The sequence below is a fragment of the Capra hircus genome, chromosome 12 (assembly GCF_001704415.2).
Source record: "Capra hircus breed San Clemente chromosome 12, ASM170441v1, whole genome shotgun sequence".
In the NCBI taxonomy this organism is placed as follows: domain Eukaryota; kingdom Metazoa; phylum Chordata; class Mammalia; order Artiodactyla; family Bovidae; genus Capra; species Capra hircus.
Window position 1 is genome coordinate 7353980 of NC_030819.1, and position 21666 is coordinate 7375645.

Consider the following 21666-nt stretch of genomic DNA (forward strand, 5'->3'; position numbering starts at 1 on the left):
TAATGGTGTGGCCAGTGTGGCTGACTGCTGTCTGGAGCTGGCCGAAAAAAATATGATGGGTTAACTGTGGAGCGTAAAAGCAGATAAGGAAAATGATTTACATTTTGTTAAAGAAAAAAAATGAAAGACTGGAAAATATCCCTGTGACAACTAAGTGTTATGAGTCACTTTAGGGAAAAAATCAGCCAGAAAACCCATGGCTGAAGTGAGGCAACTTGGGCTGCGTCCCGCCTCATGATCAAGAACGTGGTCCCTGCAGTTGGACCTCCTGGACCGAATTCTTGGCTCTGCCTCTGGCCGGCTGCGTGATCACGGGCTGCTTTTGAGTCTCTCTGTGCCCAAATTTCTCTCATCTGAGAAGAGGCATAATAATAGCATCTGCTTCATAGGTTGGTTGTGAGGATAAGACGAATCGATACGTTAAAAGCACAAGAACGGAGCTTGGCAGCAACCCGTGGAGTCCCGCAGGAATGCCACGCGTTCTTATTGGTAGGGTTTTCCTGAGCTGGTTTTCACTTTTCCTCTTCTGTTTCTCACCACGGCTCTAGGAGGTAGGCAGATATCATTATCTTTCCCTTTTTGCTGATGAGGAAATGGCATGGAGGGGATTAAGTGAGTGGCCAAGAGTCAGAATGGGGAGCCAACCAGCTTCCTGGCCCTCAGCCTCTAGAGCTTTCTACTATCTTGCGCTAAAGCCTCAGATGGAAAGGGAGCAGTCTTGCCTTTGGGCCAAATGCATGATGTCATCAAGCCTCGATTCACAAGTTACCCGCAACAATATGTACAGCTGGGTCAGGCTTTCTTCGTCAACATTCAGTCCCAAAAGCTCTTAGAGATACACTTCAGACCGCAGCGAGGCAGCACCGGTCTCGCTACCAGAGGCTCTGTTTCTGCCTTTCTCCAGGCATAGGAAAGTTGGGGTAATGCTTCCTGGTCTCCTTCCACTTTGCTCTGCAGCACCAGGATGGCAGCTCTGGGTGGCTGCTTTCCTCGTCCAAGGAACTAAGCTGAAAAGCAGGTGTTCTTTCCGGCTCAGCAGATGCAAAGGCGATAAGCTGCACCTTTCGGAGGCTCTGGGCAATTCAGACCCGGCAGAGCTCTTGGACCCGGCTGGCTCTCTCCTCCCCAGCGGCCCCGTGATGGACGCGTGTCTGAGCTCCGAGCAGCAGCCCCGGCCCCTGGAAGAGGCCCCGAGCACCCCGGACGATGAGACTCTGCACACAGACGACACCAGCAGATGCCCGGGAGGTAACCTCCTTCCTCATCTCTCCACCCTCTCACTTCTTTTCCTGGGGATGGCATTTTCCAGTGAACCTCAGGGGCCAGACAGTCCATTTCCTTTGAACTCCAGATCTTTTTCTGATCGTGAAACGGTAGAAGGAGGCCTTTATACCAGCAGAAGCATGGCAGTAATGGTAATAATCCCTACGTCCACAACTTTGTCTTCTCCAAATTCTAGGAGAGTCAGATGTTTGTTAACAAGAATTTTTAAAAAAGAAACGAAATCTAGATTCCTTCCTGCTCTTGGCCAAAATGTATTCCTGGCAGCCACAGTCTACAGTGAATCCTCGTAAAGCCATTTTCCCATTAGGACAACATAACCAGTCAGGCTGGCATTTCTGGACAGCGAATCAGTAAGAAATAAGTAACAGACATAACAAATGATGTCATAAGAGCCAAGTTATAACATTCAAAACATGTACTGTCGTTGATCCTGGGAAATGCTCTTCCAACTCTGCTAAACCAGGACGGTATTTATTTTTGCTAAGTTGTTTACATAAAAATGCTACTCTGCTTGTCTCCAAAAGCTGACCTCTAAAACTATCAGGCGAGCGTGTGTGTGTGTGCGTGTGTGTGTGTGTGTGTGTGTGTGTGTGTGTTAGTCGCTCAGCTGTGTCCAGCTCTTAGCAAGCCCATGGACTATAGCCCACCAGGGTTTCTCCATCCATGGGATTCTCCAGGCAAGAATCCTGGAGTGAGTTGCCATTCCCTTCTCCAGGGGATCTTCCTGACTCAGGGATCGGAGCTGAGTCTCCCACATTGCAGGCAGATTCTTTATGGTCTGAGCCACCAGGGAAGCTCCCACAGGTGGGCATAGGTACAATAAATGAAAATCATGTGCAGTCAACATAAATTTCTTTATCTTTGTAGCAAGGAAAGGGGTCTTATAGGAGGGATATTTTTATGCCCATGCTTCCTTACAATGTTGACCCAGAAAGGAAGACCATCAGCTTATCATTTGTCATCCTGTGAAAGAATGAGCCATTTATAAATCAGCCCATCAACTTTTCCTACAGTCTCGAGAGGAAAGTTAGCTTCCATGTGGTGATCTGTGAGAAGAAGGAAAGAAGGACTGGTCCGGCCAATGTGGAGGGGCCAGAAACTGGCAGGAAGTGCCCTGGGTCCCTGATGGTCTGCCTGCTCCAGTGACCAGAGGCTCAGATGGAAGGAGGGCAGCCCACGACTCCCTCCTCTTACCCAATGGCCTGGACCAGCTCCTGCATTTTGGGAATTTTTGCAAGCTGTTTTTTAAACATGGCCATTGTTAAAATTTAAGTCATGTAAACATACAACAAAATGGATTACATAAAGGGGAAAGTTATATGGAAAACTTAGGTAATAAATACTCATGTCTCGGCACGAATTATCTCCCTACATCTTATGATGATCCGTGCTCTTGCGGCTGTCGGTGGATGCCGCATCCATGGTGGACATGCCCATGATGCTCAGCAGCTGCGTCTCTTCCCTGGGGACGGCCATGTTGGGAGCGTTGTCGCCATGGTGACGGCCAAATCCTACACATCAGTGCTTGCTCACTGCTCCCAGCCTGGCTGTTGGATGTTCCTGGGCACCACATGGTCTGTTCCTCTGCCTTCTTGCTGCCTCTGAAACCAGCACTCAGAGTCAGCTGCTCAGCCTACGGGAGAAGATGGGTCCTCTTTGCTGGGTGATAGATTTGAGGTTCCTGTTGTTAGATGTCAGGTCAGTTCATTTCAGTTCAGTCACTCAGTCGTGTCCGACTCTTTGCGACCCCATGAATGGCAGCACGCCAGGCCTCCCTGTCCATCACCAATTCCCGGAGTTCACTCAGACTCACATCCATCGAGTCAGTGATGCCCATCCAGCCATCTCATCCTCTGTCGTCCCCTTCTCCTCCTGCCCCCAATCCCTCCCAGCATCAGAATCTTTTCCAATGAGTCAACTCTTTGCATGAGGTGGCCAAAGTACTGGAGTTTCAGCTTTAGCATCATTCCTTCCAAAGAACTTGCCTTATAAGAAGTTGGTGAGAATCATAGGCCCCCTTCTCTCCCCAGGGTCTCTCCAGGGCACACGACAGGAAAAGACGATGTCTCAGGACTAACTTGGCCAGTGTGCCTCAGCAGATTCTTACAAGCTTCAAGGAAGTCCGTGTTTCTTGTCTTTGTGGCCAGGACAGAGAATTCTCCTTCCGGGGCTGGAATAGTCTAGATCGGAACCCACGACTGAGAGCTGCAGGTGTCATTCTGTTAATTTACAAACTGGTCACTTGGCTCACGGAGAAGGCACTGGCACCTCACTCCAGTACTCTTGCCTGGGAAATCCCATGGATGGAGGAGCCCGGTGGGCTGCTGTCTGTGGGGTCGCACAGAGTCGGACACGACTGAAGTGACTTAGCAGCAGCAGCAGCTGCTGCAGCAGCACTTGGCTCACACTACAATCAAAGACCATTTGAACACTTTTCTATAAAATGCAACACAAATGAATTTCTGGAAAAACATGAAAAAACATACAAAGGCGTACATACCCAGTGCCAGCCTCAGTTTCTCATAATCAGAGTCAACGGGCATGGTCAAGCTTTCGTAAATGTTTCTCAGTGTTTACTCCACATGTCTAGACTCTTCTGACTGTGACCATCTCACAAGGGTTTGCAGAGAAAGCTGCAACAGAGAACTGCTCTAGTGCAGGCGGAATTCAGTGAAATGTGAGCTCCGAGGGGTGGACCCTTGATTTGGCTTCTTCAAAGGCTCCCTATCCTTCACACTGCACTCAGCCTCGTCTTCCTTCCTGAACATATATTTCCGACTAGAGCCTACACAAGCTCACTGACAGCTCCTTTCTGCTATTCCATCCCTGGTTACCTGTCTCCAGGGGCAGCTCAGGCAACAAAGGCTGGTCTCATGCACTGCCCCCGACCCAAACTCCTTGCTACCAATGCCTCTCCCTGGAGACACCAGCAGCGCCCCCCTCTTCTGCACATGACCCCTCCATGTGCTTAGCATCCTCATTCTGACCTTTTTACTCACTTTTTTTTTTTAAATTAAATGCTGAAACCCTCTGGGAAACCTGTGACATTCTGGGCTTCCATGATATCATCCCTGATCAGGTGCTCTTTTGCTCTCATCTTATATGATATCTGAGCGCCACTCGAGTGGGTCATGAGTGTAAAGGAGTATTTAAAGGGTAATTTAATAGTCGGGGCTCATCTGACAGCCTCCCCCAGGGCTGTGCAGCTGGCTCGTCTTTGGGTGACCTGTACCTTTTGAGGAGCGGTCGTAGAATGACTTAAGGCACATGTTCCAGCCAGCATGTGGGATGTTACTTCACTTCGAGACCTAAAAATAGTCCAGTCCGTGCCTGCCCAGGTCCTTCTTACTGCAGACGGCCCAGTCGTGCCATCCTGCCTGGTAGCGTACTTGCCTCCTCGCACCAAAACTAAGGGAGAGGCGGATCCACAGTGCTCTCTGTCCGAAATTGAGGGAGGGGCCCAGGGCACCCGTTGGCATCGTGTCATCTGATAAAAGTCCCCATCAGACTGTTCCATCCCAGTCACCCCATGATATTCTGTCTGAGCTAGTTTGTGACCATTGTCACCGGTAACATTCTCTGTTTCTAGAAGATGGCTCAATCTCTTCCCATTCGACTAATTGTAGCGATAATTAGTATATTTGCAGTGGACCCACAAATCATGGGGGCCTTCCCTTGTGGCTTAGCTGGTAAAGAATCCACCTGCAATGTGGGAGACCTGGGTTTGATCCCTGGGTTGGGAAGATCCCCTGGAGAAGGGAAAGGCTACCCACTCCCATATTCTTGGGCTTCCCTTGTGGCTCAGTTGGTTAAAAATCTTCCTGCAGTGTGGGAGACCTGAGTTCGATCCCTGGGTTGGGAAGATCCCCTGGAGAAGGGAAAGGCTACCCACTCCAGTATTCCGGCCTGGACAATTCCAGGCTATAGTCCATGGGGTCACAAAGAGTTGGACATGACTGAATGACTTTCACTTTCACAAATCATGAAACCTGTTATTTTTGGTCCCACAGATTCTAATGAGATAGAAGCATCACTTCGAAGCCTCCAGAAATTTGTTCCTACGAATTACCCCAGCTACACCCAGGAGAACTATCAGTTTGTGGGCAAGAAGATTGTCATTCAAGAATCCATCGAAAGTTACGGAGCGGTGGTGTGGCCAGGGGTGAGAGGGCCATGACATCGGTGCATCAGGGTTTCTGGGGATGGGAATAGCACTTGTGTACAACTGTGTTGCTGTGGGTGCCTTGCCAAGTGCTTTACCATTCTGCGCTTCTCAGATGAAGGGTCCCTGGATGGCCCTGAGGGTGTTGCTGGTGTGCTTAGAAGCTGCAAGAACACAGCATGTCTCCTAGAAACCATTTCTGCCAGGCTGTGTTTCCTGAAACACTCTTTTTTAACATTAACATAAACTTGAGCATATTGGGAAGTAGGATGAAAAATTCATATGAACTGTTAAGAAAGAAAATCAGAAGAAAAGTCTTTAGGGTTTAGATTTTGCAGTGGGCAAAATCTTTGGGGCCATGTCCAACAACCCTCAGGAGTCCCTCACCTTTTATGGTGTGGCTGAAAGTGAACGTGTTAGTCCCTCAGTTGTGTAGGACTCTTTGTGACCCCATGGACTGTAGCCCGCCAGGCTCCTCCGTCAGTGGGATTTCCCAGGCAAGAACACTGGAGTGGGTTGCCATTTCCTTCTCCAAGGGATCTTCCCCACGAGGGAATCAAACTGGAGTCTCCTGCACTGCAGGCAGATTCTCTACCATCTGAGCCACCAGGGAAGTCCTGGGGAGGTGGAGGAGTGTTTGCTAAAAGATTCAGCTGCTCCTTTGGGAAGACCCGTCCCCGGGTGGCACCCACCGGACCAGCTTCTCACAGGGCACGCCCCACAGGAAGGGCACCTAAGCCGCCGCTCCGGAAGCCAAGTCACACACGAGTCTTGGTGGCCCTGGGGACACACCTCCGAATGTTGAAACCCCCACTCTGCAGCACGATCCTTTCTCAAGGTCCAAAGGACGCCTCTCCTCAATACGTCTGTTCCCCAGCCCGCGAGCTCTTGCCGCGGGTTGGATGCTGGAGCCACCTCGCACCTGTGCTTCAGTTTCCATCCCCCCACTCCCAGCTGCCCCTTCCAAGTCCCTCGAGAGGAGCTAAGGATGAATGGACAGACCCACGGCCTTGGGTCTGCCACCTGCCCTGGGGCAGGCCACTGTGAGTGCGGCCGGCGTGTCTCACCTGATCCTGGCCAGCCCCAACCCCCGCCACTCCAGCCTCGGCTACAAATAGTCACAAGCCCCAAGCATCTGTCAGAAGGCGAGGCCTAAAGGTATGTGCACACTTGAGCTTTCATGCTGGTTCTTCAGCTCAGGACTCAAACGTTCCCAACCCGGGTCATGCCCTCACGCTCACTCCCCTAGTCTCTGTGGCCCCCCGGCATCACTAGCTGACTCCCCCTACCCCTGCCCCCACCCCGTTGGCTCACACAAAACGCCTCCTGCATCCACACACATCGAATTCCCTGTATCTCTTCACAGACAGGGCAGGAGGTGGGCAGAAGGGAGTGAAGCAAGAAGGAAAGGGACCTTTGGTTTTCTGTCGAAAAATGGATCAAAGTGTATTCACCTTGGTTCCTTGTGGAGGGGGGGGTTGTTTTTGTTTTGACTGTGCAAAGTATGCAATTTCTTTGCTACCACCCAAAGCATGGTCCATGGGCTGGCTGATTAGCAAGGCAGACTTGTTAAGAGTTGCAGACCTGAGCCCCACCAGACCTACTGCACGTGGAGGGGTGTCTTCAACCAGGTTCCCCAGTGATCCGAGTGTGCACTACAGTCTGGGAAGCGCTGTCCTACCAGAGTGTCTTAGATGAGCTACTTAAAAGACAAATGACTGTCCTGCTGTCCACTATAGCAGGCAAGGTCCGAGGCAACCTGCTTGCTGATGGGCTCAGGAGGGAGGTGTTGGAGAGTTTTAGAGCTCAGTGGTCTTCCAGCAGGTGGGGACCTGATGCGACTGGCCCAGGGCGAGGGGCTGCTGTCCTGCAGCTCCTCAACTCCTGCTTCTGGAAGAGCTGAGCTGCTCTTCCTCCCTGGGGGTTGATCAAGAGTCTTCGTATACAGGCCCTTTAGCCAGTCGGCACCTCGGGTTTCTTTGACACAAGTTGCTACTTTCATATTCCACAGGTCAAAACACACCATGGCACGTGTGCTTTGATTCCTACGGACCCCTCAGTAAGCTGGCACTGTGAACATGTCTTCTAGTAGTTCACTGGCAGTGGGGATTGGGGTCTCTGGTTTCCAGCGTCCAGTGACAAGTGTGAATGTTTTCCAGGCCGTAGCGTTGTGCCAGTATTTGGAGGAGCACACAGAGGAACTCAATCTCCGAGGTGCTAAGATACTGGAAATCGGTGCTGGACCAGGCCTCGTTTCCATCGTGGCCAGTATTCTGGGTGTGTCTGTCTGTCTGTTCTTGAGCTTGTTTCAAAAGATGCTCACCAGGACAACAGTAATAATACATGTTGACTGAATGATGGGCTGTGGTTTAGGGGCTTGGCCGTGATTGCCCTCACTGAGCCCCTGTAAACGTCCGGGCCAGAATGACTCCTGTTATCCCTGAGATAATTGCATCTTAGAGACGCTAACGTCCAACCCATTGCTTAGCATGTGAGAAAGGTGACATCCTGGAGGGGTGACTCTCGAGTTCCGGTTGTAAACAGCTATTTTATGCTGTGTCCTGCTTTTCACTGCAACTATCATAACTAAGGTTTTGGAAAAAAGAAAAGAAACCAAGTCAGTGAATCCAAGATGAAAACAGATTTATACCCCAAACACCAGCTGTGCGTCCTGGACTCTGTGTAAGAGGTGGGTGTGTCTGGTCTACTTCTGCCTACGTGATTACACATCTATCAAAATCCGTCTGGAAATATGGCGATCTACTTTGTGAACACTGATCACTTTCTTTTTTAAAATGCCTAAAAGTTAATTTAATACATTTAATAGGGGGGGAGAATCATACAAAATAGATCCTCCCCTGTGGAAAAGTGCTGATACCCTCCAGACGAGAAAACCAAAATCTTCAGATAAACACAGTTTTAGAAGGAAAACACCATGTGTTATTATAGTAAAGTGAAAGTGTTAGTCACTCAGTTGTGACTCTGTGTGACACCATGGACTGTAGCCTGCCAGGCTCCTCTGTCCATGGGATTCTTCAGGCAAGAATACTGGAGTGGGTAGCCATGCCCTCCTCCAGGGGAATCTTCCCGACCCAGGGATCGAACCCAGGTATCCTGTACTGCAGGCAGGTTCCTTACAGTCTGAGTTGCCATGGAAGCCCCAAACCTTGGTATGTTAATTACTTTGAAATCTCCCCAAATTATAACACTGTTTTAGCATCTTTAAAAAAATTTTTAAATTTTGTTGGAGTATCATTAACAATGTTGTGATACTTTCAGGTATACAGCAAAATGATTCAGTTATATGTATACAGTATCTATCCTGCGTCAGAATCATTTCCCATTTAGATTATTGCATAGTATTGAGCAGAGTTCCCCGGTGCCACAGTTTCAGTTTCTTAAAAGATGGAAATGTTATTCTATCTCAGTGGTTCTCAACCAAAGGTGGTGTCTGACCCATGAAGGACATTTGGCAATGTCAGGGGACGTTTCTGAGCATCATGCCTTGGGGGTTGGCTGGGGAGGTGCTGCTTGCCCCTCGTGGATGGGGACCAGGGATGCTGCTAAACATCTTACAGGGCACAGCGCGGGGTCTACCCCACAAGAAAGAATCCAGCCCGGATGTCCAGAAGGTCAAGGTGGGAAACCCAGCTGCATTTTCCCCCTGAGAGTATGTGTCCACTGGGCTGCCCCGGTGTTTCCAGGTACTCAAGGCAGGTTTTCTTTCTCTCTTAGGGGCTCAAGTCACGGCGACAGATCTGCCTGATGTGCTGGGGAACCTACAATACAATCTCCTAAAGAACACGCTCAACTGCACCACGTATCTGCCAGAAGTGAAGGAGCTGGTGTGGGGGGAGGGCCTGGAGCAGAGCTTCCCCAAGTCCACGCTTTACTACGACTACGTGCTGGCCTCCGACGTGGTCTACCACCACTACTTCCTGGACAAGTTGCTCGCCACCATGGTGTACCTCTGTCAGCCAGGAACAGTGCTGCTTTGGGCCAACAAGTTCAGATTCAGCACCGACTACGAATTTTTAGACAAATTCAAGCAAGTTTTTGACACGACACTCTTGGCTGAATCTCAAGAGTCATCGATCAAACTCTTTAAAGGAATACTAAAGTGGGACTGAACGAAACAAAATGCCTTTCGAAACATTAGTGGGTCTGTTGAACAGTGTTAGAAATTTTATAAGATGGCGAAGGCAGTGTGTAGAATCAACGTGTCTACCTAGAATAAACCTGATTATTACAGCAGCTCTATAAAACAACCTATTTTGGATTATCTGGTTAATTGAAATATACACAGGCATAGCACGAAAACAGGAAAGTAGCTTTGTTGGCTTCCTGGAGTTCTCAATTAAGTGTTTAATAAATTTTACATGAACACATTAACAAGTGGATGTCCCCTTGTTATTTCTGCTGGAGAGCATGGTCTTAAACTTGTCAATATACACTCGTCACATGCTTTTTGAAACTGAGCTCGGCAGTGTCCATGTATTTTATTTCAAAGACTCTACTTCATACAAATTTCAGCTGTAGCAAAAGGAGAGGGTACAGAGTAATAGAAAAGTTACAGGCTTAACTTAGCAACTTTGGAAAACTCAGCAGTGGCCACAGGACTGGAAAAGGTCAGTTTTCATTCCAATCCCAAAGAAAGGCAATGCCAAAGAATGCTCAAACTACCGCACAATTGCACTCATCTCACATGCTAGCAAAGTAATGCTCAAAGTTCTCCAAGTCAGGCTTCAACAGTATGTGAACTGTGAACTTCCAGATGTTCAAGCTGGATTTAGAAGAGGCAGAGGAACCAGAGATCAAATTGCCAACATTCATTGGATCATCAAAAAAGCAAGAGTTCCAGAAAAATATCTACTTCTGTTTTATTAACTATGTCAAAGCCTTTGACTGTGTGGATCACAACAAACTGGAAAATTCTTAAGAGATGAGAATACCAGACCACCTTACCTGCCTTTTGAGAAATCTGTATGCAGGTCAAGAAGCAAGATTTAGAACTGGACATGGAATAACAGACTGGTTCCAAACAGGGAAAGGAGTACATCAAGGCTGTATATTGTCACCCTGCTTATTTAACTTCTATGCAGAGTACATCATGTGAGATGCCGGGCTGGATGAAGCACAAGCTGGAATCAAGGTTGGCGGGATAAATATCAATAACCTCAGATATGCGGATGATACCACCCTTATATAAGGCAGAAAGCCAAGAGGAACTAAAGAGCCTCTTGATGAAAGTGAGAGTGAAAAAGTTGGCTTAAAACTCAACGTTCAGAAAACTAAGATCATCACTTCATGGCATAGTGACAGACTTTAATTTTGGGGGCTCCAAAACCACTGCAGATGGTGATTGCAGCCATGGAATCAAAAGACGCTTGCTCCTTGAAAGAAAATCTATGACCAACGTCTGTCTAGCCAAGGCTATGGTTTTTACAGTAATCATGCATGGATGTGAGAGCTGGAGTATAAAGCTGAGCACTGAAGAACTGATGCTTTTGAACTGTGTTGTTGGAGAAGACTCTTGAGAGTCCCTTGGACTGCAAAGAGATCCAACCAGTCCATCCTAAAGGAGATCAATACTGAATATTCATTGGAAGGACTCATGCTGAAGCTGAAACTCCAATACTTTGGCCACCTGATTTGAAGAACTGACTCATTGGAAAAGACGCTGATGCTGGGAAGGATTGAGGACAGGAGGAGAAGGGGATGACAGAGGATGAGATGGTTGGATGGCATCACTGGCTTGATGGACATAAGTTTGAGTAAGCTCCAGGAGTTGGTGATGGACAGGGGAGCCTGACGTGCTACAGTCCATGGGGTTGCAGAGTTGGACACGACTGAATGACTGAACTGACTGATAGGCATAACACTGGCTGAAACTGAAAAATACAGAAACAGTGCTGGGACGAGGAAATGGGTCTTTCCTAAGGGCCTGGAACTAGTGCTGAGGGCACTGTGTACCAGCCCCTGGTGCTTCTTTCAGATGTTCACCTGCATCCAGCTCTTTCCACTGCTTTCAATGGTGGTGCAGACACTGTCCACCAGCACCAGAGAGGAAACCTGTCTCAACTTCTAATAGCACTATTTTGCTAGTGTCATCATTTGAATCAACCATCAGCTGCTCTGCAGTATTTCTCTATTGGCTTATTAAGAGATGATATATCCTGTATGCTTCCCTGGTAGCTCAGTTGGGAAAGACTCCGCCTGCAATGCAGGAGACCCCAGTTCAATTCCTGGCTCTCACAATGAACCTGTGTTAAGTAAATTATTGGCAAAGACAGTCTCTGAAACAACCAGCAAACAATTTGCTGAAACAATTTATCTCCTCAGGTGATAAGTTATCCTAAACAAAATTTCAATCATAATAAAGATTATCCCTAAAGACTGTTTCTGAACTTAATATAGATGAAATCTAACCGTGTATATTTTTATGATATGCTTCTCCGCTGAACACTGTATTTAGGAGACTTATCATGTGTTAACTTGTAAAGCCTTTTTTGAGGCTGATGTACATTTTCCAAATTAATGTAGTAATTCTGTCTTCTTTTTTAAAAGTCACGTTTTTTTTGAAGTAAATATGTATAAAAATAAAGGTGCACACCATTAAACTACCATTTTGGGAATTCCCTGGCGGTCTGGTGGTTAGAACTCTGCCCTTTCACGGATGAGGTTGTGGATTTGATCCCTGGTAGGGTCTAAGATCTCAATAAGCCATGTGGCATGATAAAAACAAAACAAAAAACCCCATTTTTCTGTGATGATAGGAAAGAGTATAAAGAAAGAATGTATGTATATGTGTAACTGAACTTAAATAAAAATTTTAAAGAAGGTTATCACTTTTCCTCAGGTATCAATCTCATAGAAATGTGTTTTGCTAAGGATGCCTTCTCCTGGGATGCATTTGGGTCTGGCTGTCAGCATGGAGGCACCGAGAGATCTCAACAGAAAAAGGGGCTAACAAGGCAGCTTTGTGTCACTACCCGTGGGTAAAACTGAGGGACTGGTCTTCCTAGGATAAATAGTTCACAGCAGATTCTGCCAGCCTGTGGACCTATCTCTAACTTCCACAGCAAACTTAAAATTATCTGAGAAAGACTTATATCTCATTGAAAGAAGTATTTGGATACAAAAGTCCTTGGTACAACAAGAGAGCCAGACTCATATTAAAAAAAAAAATCCATCTGTGTATGAATTTTATGGTGTTATCATAAATACATTCATGCTGTATCACACATTCGATTAAGAAGCGCTGTCAATCACCACCTCTCTCTGCAGACTGGTACCCCACCTGATTGCCTCGCACTACATCAGGGCCTTGACGGCACCAGAGGACCAGGCTCCTGTGGGCCTGGCTGCCATGAGGGCCCGGCGGTTCACTGCCCTCGGAACTCCACACTTCCTTCTACGTTAAAAAATACAGCAAAAAGACCAAAACCTGAATCATAAAGTGAGAAATCAGGGAACTCTGTAACAATGGTGATTTTACATAAAAAAGTATTTGAAGGATTCACTATATCCTGACACAACTCAGAAGGTAGTACTTCAAAATAAATCTATGAATCTATTACTAGGAAGTTTCTAATCTTAAAATTACATTAAAATTGGATACTAAAGTCATATTCTTGAAAAAAAAAAAAAAAAGGTGTGATTTCAATGAAATGGTGTAACTTCTGTCAGTGAAAGAGCACCTCTGAAAATTCTCTCCTCCATTAGGTTAAGAGAAAACTGACAAAAATTCTCAGAACAACTTTTTCAAAACTCAATCATTTCCCAGAAAACGCCATGTGCAAGGCCGTCTTGGACAGGACTCAGCTCTCTCATGGACCAAGAAACCTTTTCCCGGGGGTGTTTGTTGAGATAATTATAAGCAACCGTATAATTCTGTGGCTGCCTGAGATGACGGACAACTGTTGGGACTAATTCAAAAGCTTAAAGGGAAATGAGATGCTCAGAGGGACTCTGAAAGCTGTCATATTCCTGGATGTCAGCCACACATGTTGTGGAGCTGAACGCTTCCTCATGGAAGACCTGAGCACTTACCCAGGGCTGAGCCTGAGGCTCTGTGCGGCAGGAAGTTCTTTCGGAAATGAAAAACTTGTTATAAAACACTTTCTCTCATTAGTAGTCAGCCAGCAGCATGACCTTGGGGAGCCACCCTAGCCCTCCTGAACGTCTCGATTTCCTGACTGGACTGAACCTGTGTATGTGGGGGCCCATATATGTTTAGGTGAAAGTCTGTGTGTGTGAGAGAACATGAATGTGGCTGTTCATGGATGGACTTTAGATGAACAAAGATGGCTCAGAAACTACCAAATGTCTGCATGCATATTTGCACTTTTTCATCAGGGGTCTGATGATTTCATCACATAGAGGAGTGAGTTACTCAAAAAAGTTATGAATGATTAACAAGATCAGCTCTCTGGCAGGCCTTTTACAGCAGTGAATTCTAAGGAAAGATTTAGAAGCCACATACACACGCACGCACGCATGCACACGTATTTTCTATAAGTGAGTAGAGGCCTCTTAATAGTGTCTACGTGTGTTTATTTTACAGAAGAAAAATGAAAGAAGGATAGCCAGAAAGATAAAAATAATAAAATTAAGCATACACAAGTTAATCACATAAAAGATGTGGAAATATATTCAAATAATTGCAAGCCTATAATAAACATTATAAATTAAATTACTTCATATTGAATTTTTTATCTGTAGGTTTAATATATTATTTCTGTTCTAACCCCAAATTTTATTCATGAAAAATTAAGACCAACTTTAAGAAGCTTCAATATTCACTTTTATTATTTATAAAAAAATTAAGGTATCAGAGTGCATATGGTGTACGGCGATCTTGGTTTTGCACATTTATTCACGTTGTTTACATTATTTCAACTGTAATAAACAAACCGTATGGGTGTCTTTACAATACCTGATACAGATTTAAGCTGTCTGGCACTTATACATGTATTATTAGTTCATTCTGATGCTCTGCACGTCAAGAGATATTAAGAATGATTGGCTTGAAATAACTCCAAGATGAAGAGTGATTGAAGCAGTTATGCTCCAGCATTTGCCACGCATTTATTTGTGCCGGTTTTATTTTTTCCCCTTAATTGAATGTAAACCTTTGCCAAAAAAAAAAAAAAAATCTGGAAATGAAGTTCTGTTACTTTTTAGTCCAATAAATAATTTTAGCTACGCTTAATGTAGCTTTTTTAAGGCCTTCATACCATTCAAAAAAATTAAAGTCAAGCATGTTAAAACCCTGTTCATTTATAAAATAAAAAATAGAATTTTACAGGTTTGCAGTTAAAAGTTACTGTTCAAATCCTCTCATGCATGTAAGAGCTGCAACCCAACTGAAAGTCCTTGGTGCTGGCACCCAGGGCACAGCCCGCTGCCAGCAATGTGAGGCATTGAGAAAACACCATGATGTCAGAGGTCTAGGTTTACATGTATTAAGCCACACGCCAGCAAATTCTCTGATAAATACACATCATTTTAATAATCAGTATTTGATAGCGGATGAAAACATGCATTAGACTAAAAATGCCACAGATTTGTTTTTATATCCATTCACTATAAAACCTTCTTTTTTTAAAATGTAAAGTCTTGGTTCCTATCTTAGAATACACAGTAATCAGGAGGATACATGATGGGGAGCCAGTTTTCAGTAAAAGACGCACAATGGGTCCATCCAAGCAGCTTCATCAGCTGTAATAAAACATGAAAATAATAAAACATACGAAAATACTATTAAAAAAAGATGTTCCAAGCTCAGTATTTAGGGTAAATTCCGTGTTAAATATGTAGCAAAAATAAAGAAGTAGCAGGCAGAACTTTCCTTCCATCCAACCCACCATCAACACACCCACCAACCTTCCTTCCTAGCAACCAGTATTCTTCATGACCAACTAGTCAACCAACTTTCCTACCAACCAACCTGAAAGTGAAACTTGCTCAGTCATCTCTGACTCTTTGCAACCCCATGGACTATACACAGTCCATAGAATTCTCCAGGCCAGAATACTGCAGTGGGCAGACTTTCCCTTCTCCAGGGGATCTTCCCAACCCAGGGATTGAACCCAGATCTCCCACATTGCAGGCAGATTCTTTACCATCTGAACCACTAGGGAAGCCCAAGAATACTGGAGTGGGTAGCCTGTCTGTCCCTTCTCCAGGCGATCTTCCTGACCCAGGAATAGAACCGGGGTCTCCTGCATTGCAGGCGGATTCTTTCCCAACTGAGCTACCAGGGAAGCCCACCAACCAACCTCCCTGGTGATTATCATCATTCGGGGAGACTTTCCTGCTTCCCTCCCGTCTTCCTCCCCATCAACATGACTTGACCTGCTCCTTTCTTCTTTCCCACCCTAGCTTCCCTGCTCTAGGTGTTAGGGAAAAGCATTCAGTAAAATCACTTTCCACTTTCAAGAAACTTACGTTCTGTGTTCAGGAAAGCAAAAGCTATTGAACAAATGAATAAATAAGTAAATAATTAAGAATATATCCGGTATATAGTAAAAATAAAATTTGCTGTTAATACAGATTGGGAGGGGGTGGGTGTCAGTCACACAGATAGGAGAAGCAGAGGGTGGATGTGAGGTGTGAGACTGAGACATGGGACACGGGTGAGCTGCGGCTGGGGAGTGCAGCAGCAGCGGGACCCCACAGGCCTCACAAGCCACGGGGAGATGACCAACTGGTTCCAGGAAGAGCTCCCTCCACCTCCTCGAAGATCTGAAGACGTGAACTGAGATCTTACGGGGCTTCCCTGGTGGCTCAGAGGTAAACAAGCCGCCTGCCAATGCTGGAGATGCAGGATGGATTCCTGATCTGGGAGGATCCCACCTGCCTCGAAGCAGCTAAGGCGGTGCGCCACAACCACCGAGCCTGTGCCCTAGAGCCTGTGCCCTAGAGCCTGTGCCCTGGAGCCCGGGAACTGCAAGTGCTGAGGCCTGTGAGCCCTGGAGCCCCTGCTCTGCGACAAGAGACGCCACGATGAGAAGCCCGCTCAGCGCAACCAGAGAGGAGCCCTCAATCACGGCAGCTCGGGAACAGCCCACACAGCAGTGAGGATTCCCAACGAAATTAAAACATTTTTTTGATAAAACAGAAAATTTTCAAATGTTTTACAATCTGAACTGACTTGGTAAAGATACACAGAAGAGGTCTAAGAGTAAAGATAAGCTATAGTTTAACTACCAAAAATGGCCACAACTAAGTCTTTACTGCCACCTGAAATAGGAAGACCAGGCCCCTGGCCGCCTTTGGCGTGACCAGTTCTCCTCAACTGGCATCTACCTTTTTGGCATAAACTAATCATGTTTGTCCCAAGACAAGAATAGGCTGAAACAATTTCTTCAGAATTCACTACGTTTTTACACCTGACATTTAATTTGTGCAGAAAGCTCAAGCACAGAACTTGCTTGCGTATAACACATGGTAAAATAAAAAACGGCCTGTCATTTTAAATGACAAATCAAATCAAACAAACTCTAAAAGCTCAACCATTTTGGCTCTGAGCCAACATGTATTTAAAAAGAATTATTTTCCTTCATAAAGGAAACCTGTCTTCTAACTGCACAAAATCTCCAACACATTTGGCCTGTGTTGAAAACACTAGAGGCTAAATATAGGTTTTCTGGACAGGAGTGAGACACGTTAAAAAAAAAACTGTAAACAGCTTACTATCTTTCCTGCTGCTGCTGCTGCTGCTGCTAAGTCGCTTCAGTCGTGTCCGACTCTGTGCGACCCCAGAGATGGCAGCCCACTAGGCTCTTCCGTCCCTGGGATTCTCCAGGCAAGAACACTGATAGTATATTTCACATGACGTCATTAGACTAATAATTAAAAGTCACGATGAAGTTGGGGTTATCCTATCACTACCATGAGGCTTTCTAACTATCTTGTCACTAATGAAAGACATTCAACACTGCTGATTTAAATACTGAATACAATTTACTTACTTGAATACAATTTTTCCAGTTTTCTTTTGTTGGTTTTTCTTCTACAAGTTTGGTTGCAAATTTAAGGCCTCTCCCATACATTTTATTCACTAATGCATGCTTGTATGCAAATGTCAAAACCTAGAATATAAAACAAGATACAGCTTATCTACAAAATAGTTGACAATTTAAGCTATTACTTTAATAATGAAAGAATTGGAGCATTAACAAAAGTGTAACTTTTCAAATGAACCTATCACATCAAGCCAATGTTTAAAACTTTCTAAAAGAACAATTGGTGTCTTTAAAAGACCTGAGTATTACACAGAGCAGATAATTGATTGGGGGAAGAAAGCTATTATGATAAATCATTAGCAGTTACTTGTAACCATTTATTTTTCCCTGCCTCAGTAGACCATGTTTTGTCAAGACCCTTCACTATGACCCATCCATCTTGGGTGGCCCTACATGGCATGGCTGATCGCTTCATTCAATGACACAAGCCCCTTCACAAGGCTGTAATCCATGAAAGGGGTTTATATGCAATAGTCTCTACTTTTAGAATGTGGAGAATGTCCTCAAAGAAAGGAATCCTATTCACATTTATTTGTATTCTAGTGTCAAGCAAAGGGTTCAACAACTGTTGCCACAAACACAGTAAACGGATAGGTAATAAAATGCAGAAGCGGCCCTGAATAACAGAAGCAGTATGGCAAGAAGGGAATTACTTGTAACAATTTTACCGTGATGCTCAAGTGTTTAGCCACTGGCTGCTGGACCAGGTTCTTACTCATCTTTTCCCAGCAGCCAAGTGCAGTGTCTGGCACATGGCAGACATGTGGTAACTGTTGTAGTAACAGTGAGTATTGCTGACGCCCATCCAGGCTCTCAACACTCACTCCTGGGAGCCTGTGGGAGCCCACAGCCCACATCAGAAGCCAGCCACCCGCCTCGGCTAGTGTGGTCAGCGCTGCAGAGGCAGGCCTGGTTCAGGCTCCAGGCGCTGATTTCAGATCTAAATTCTTAACCTTTGGGACTGACTCCTTCAGTCTTCAGAACAGAACTGAGTTCCTTCTCTAACCACACTTCTGTACTCAGGTGGGAAAACCTGGTGGACAGGAAGAATTTTCTCCTACTTCCATCCAGAGGTCTTTACTACTAATTACCATAGCTGCTCTTGAAAACAAGCATCTGTCTGCTTATAACAAACAAACAAAAATCAACAACACACTCAAGAGTTTGTGCTGGGTAAGAAGCATTCCACTGACTTCATTTCCTTTATGTCCAGGAAAAAGGCAGGCTGACAGCTACCTGCAGTTACGTAATCTCTACCGTAAGAATTACAGCTGAGCGCCAGAAGGGATTTAAAATGCTTCTATAATGAAAATCCAAAAAGCTCATCCAGGTTACTTTTTCTAAAACTAGGTTTTAAAAACTGGTCAGCTATAAATTGAAGTGAGAACTAACCAGAATACCCTCGCCTCCAACCTTGACAAGTGAGCATGCGGACAGGTGTGGGAGGCAGAAGACAGCTCCCAGGTGCCTCAGTTTGGGCTCCTACGTAAACAGCGTGACCCGAGGCTCCAACTCTTTCCAAATTAGCGTGGCCACCGTTAGCCATGCACATAGACCGAACAACGGTCGAGTGGTTTTCAAAGCCGGGAAACCAGGGGGACAGCTCACTGGGACCGCGGCTTCTTCAGAGCCCAGCTCGGCTTCCGTCCATGTACTCCGTCCTCTCTGGTCAGCCTGCTGGGCCCAAGAGAGGCCTGGGACACACCCTCAAGAGCTGGGCCCAAACAAAAAGCAGAAAGGGTACCTTATTGTCAAAAAGATCGGTCCACTTGGTCGTCTCCCAGAAGGTCTCCGTCAGAGAGTCCAGGGTGCTCTCTCCTTCCTCCTCTCGCCCCTCCGAGTCACTCGACACGGCACCATCTTGATCCTGGGCCTGGAGAAGGTGGTCGGCCAGGGCGCAGCCTTTCCGGCAGAGCGCGTCTACCAGTGTCGACTTCTGCTTGTCCATGTCACTGCACACCAAGCCCAGAACAGTCCACCGGTCAGTAACACGGCATTAAGAGCACAGCCTTATCTGAGATTAAACTCATTCACCTCTTGCCTGAGGTTTACAACACGGAAATATCGGACAGCCCTGGACAGACGTTTGCTGGTACGACACATAAGCCATGTATTCACACGCACGGATTACATGAGTTAGGGTCGCTGTACTTGGTTGAAACAGCATGCCATACGCAACAGAGGGGAAAGAGTGCTGGGTTCTCAATTCTGTTGGCTACAGAAGTCTTAGAACAGCATCTTCTAAGTGTTTAGGCTTCTCGTAAATATCACTTATCACATATTTCTGTAGTCGTGAACTTCCGTACACGCACAGAAATGCGGCGCTTACTCTGCAAGTGCCAGCAAGCGGTTTTAGTATTCTAACGTATTACCTCACCTACACTCAGAATAATTCTGTGAGTAAGAGACCACCAATCGCCCCCATTTTCCACAGGAGGAAACTGAGGCACAAAGACATCAGGCGATCTGTTCAAGGCCCCAGTCAGGAAGTGCCAGGGCCAGGACTCAGCTCCGCGGTTGGTCCTGCACCTGCTGCTCTCATTCCTGAGGCCCCCTGCTTTCCAGGGAGGCGTCTCTGTTTTTGGATGTATTCCAAGCGCCCAGAATAATGCCTGGCACGGAACACTCAATAAACCGTTGCTGAATGAAATGCAGTAACAGCCTACACTCTGGGGAACAGCGTGCACTTCAGAAAGCTTGCTTATTTGAGGCACCCTGTCCAACTTGGGTGCGAATGAGGACGAATGTGCTGAGATGATGACCAGGAGGCACTCAAAGATGGGATGGACAAGCTATCTAATGGTGAGGGGGATTCTGAGGATGCAGAGTGAAACGTGCCCCATATGAAATCCACAGGGACCATCAAGTCAACAGTAATCAGTACAAAAGACAACTAACACGAGAAGGGGAAAAAACCGCCAAACAACGCAGTAACCTGCTACAACCTGAGCTACCCACCTTCATACACTTGCAATGCAGATGAAATTATGCCTAAAAGATGCCTAAGAGTTTATCAGCAAAGCGTTTCAAAGTTTTAAAAGAGCCCACTCTCACTCTTTTCATGGAGACGTTTCTGGGGACCTGACGTGCTTGGTCACTCTGGACTAGAGAACAGAAGGACCAATGGGCTTGGGGCAACTATGCAGCTTTTTACTGAATGGGGTCCACTCACTCCCCAACCTTGTAGATGCCGCGCAGCATCTGGAACGTCTCAGGAGTATTTCACTTGTGCTCACAGTAACTCCAGGAGTCAGGCACAGGCACTGTGCCCACTCTGTGAAGAAGTGGGGCCGTGGAACAAGAAGGGGCAGGCACGGCGAGGTCTGGACATCTGGTCGCCCGCGGCATCCTGACCGACTGTGCCCGCTGCCCCAAGAAGGGCTGGAGGATGCAGAGGGTGGAGGCCAGGCTGGGGGGAGGGTGTGCTGGACAAGCCAGGCCTGGATTAGGTCACCTATAAGACACCCTGCTATTTCCACATTCTCTGATCCAACAGCCCAGATTCCATATATCTGGAATATTCTTTTCCTCCCCTCTTCCAAGAACTGACCTGTTCAGATTAAATACCTATCATTCCATCGGGTTTATCCCTTCTCGAAAAAAATAAGTCAGTTCTCCTTCCCATAAGCCTTCACAATTTAAAACACTTCTAATTCTCAGTCACATTCTATCTCACCATTTCATCTTCTGTATTAGACAGTACATTTTCTAGGAGTAGAGACTGTCTGGTTCTTTTTTTTTTTTTTTTTACATTCCTCTCAAGGGTGTCCCATGCAGTGTTTGCTCAATAAACATCTCTGAATCAAATTTAGTTAGGGACTGATAAAGGTGGTAATAGATACATTTAAGGAAGCAACTTCAATTAGACACTTTAGTAGCCAGAGTAAATTGCAGTTTAAATGTAATTAAAACTTAGTATTAGATCACCAAAAAAATTAGAATTTTTAAGATTACAAAATGGCTGTCTTACAATCATTGACACAAGTGACTTAAGTGAAAAAGCAGTTTTGCATGGAAATGAGAAATTAATGCTCCTAGGAAGCCCTTGTAGATAACTGGTGGCTACACTGTCCACTATTATTATTATTTTTTTAACACCAAAAACATTTTGTATTGGGATATAAGACAATTCCACTATAATTATTAACAAGAACACAGCAACGTTTCAACAAGGCTTCATGGAAGGAT

General features: G+C 45.9%; 2 protein-coding genes across 4 annotated transcripts in view; one reads left to right on the top strand and one right to left on the bottom strand.

The window, feature by feature from the left end:
- Positions 605–9838, top strand: METTL21C (methyltransferase like 21C). Its single transcript, XM_005687731.3, has 4 exons — positions 605–1248; positions 5295–5446; positions 7606–7723; positions 9182–9838. The coding sequence occupies exons 1-4, from the start codon at positions 924–926 to the stop codon at positions 9574–9576; spliced, it is 990 nt and encodes a 329-aa protein (XP_005687788.2). The 5' UTR covers positions 605–923; the 3' UTR covers positions 9577–9838.
- The window catches only part of TPP2 (tripeptidyl peptidase 2), a 58819-nt gene continuing 51382 nt past the window's right edge, over positions 14230–21666 (bottom strand). For 2 of the 3 annotated variants that reach the window (XR_001918923.1, XM_018056380.1), the window contains exons 28-30: positions 19223–19430; positions 17425–17544; positions 14230–15169 (exon numbers count right to left, since the gene is read on the bottom strand). Coding sequence is in view for 2 of the 3 variants with exons in the window: in XM_018056380.1 (XP_017911869.1) it covers positions 15080–15169; positions 17425–17544; positions 19223–19430 (418 nt within the window). In the remaining variant the exon portion in view is untranslated. The remainder of the gene's footprint in view (positions 15170–17424; positions 17545–19222; positions 19431–21666) is intronic. The other variant, XM_018056381.1, reaches the window with a different exon arrangement.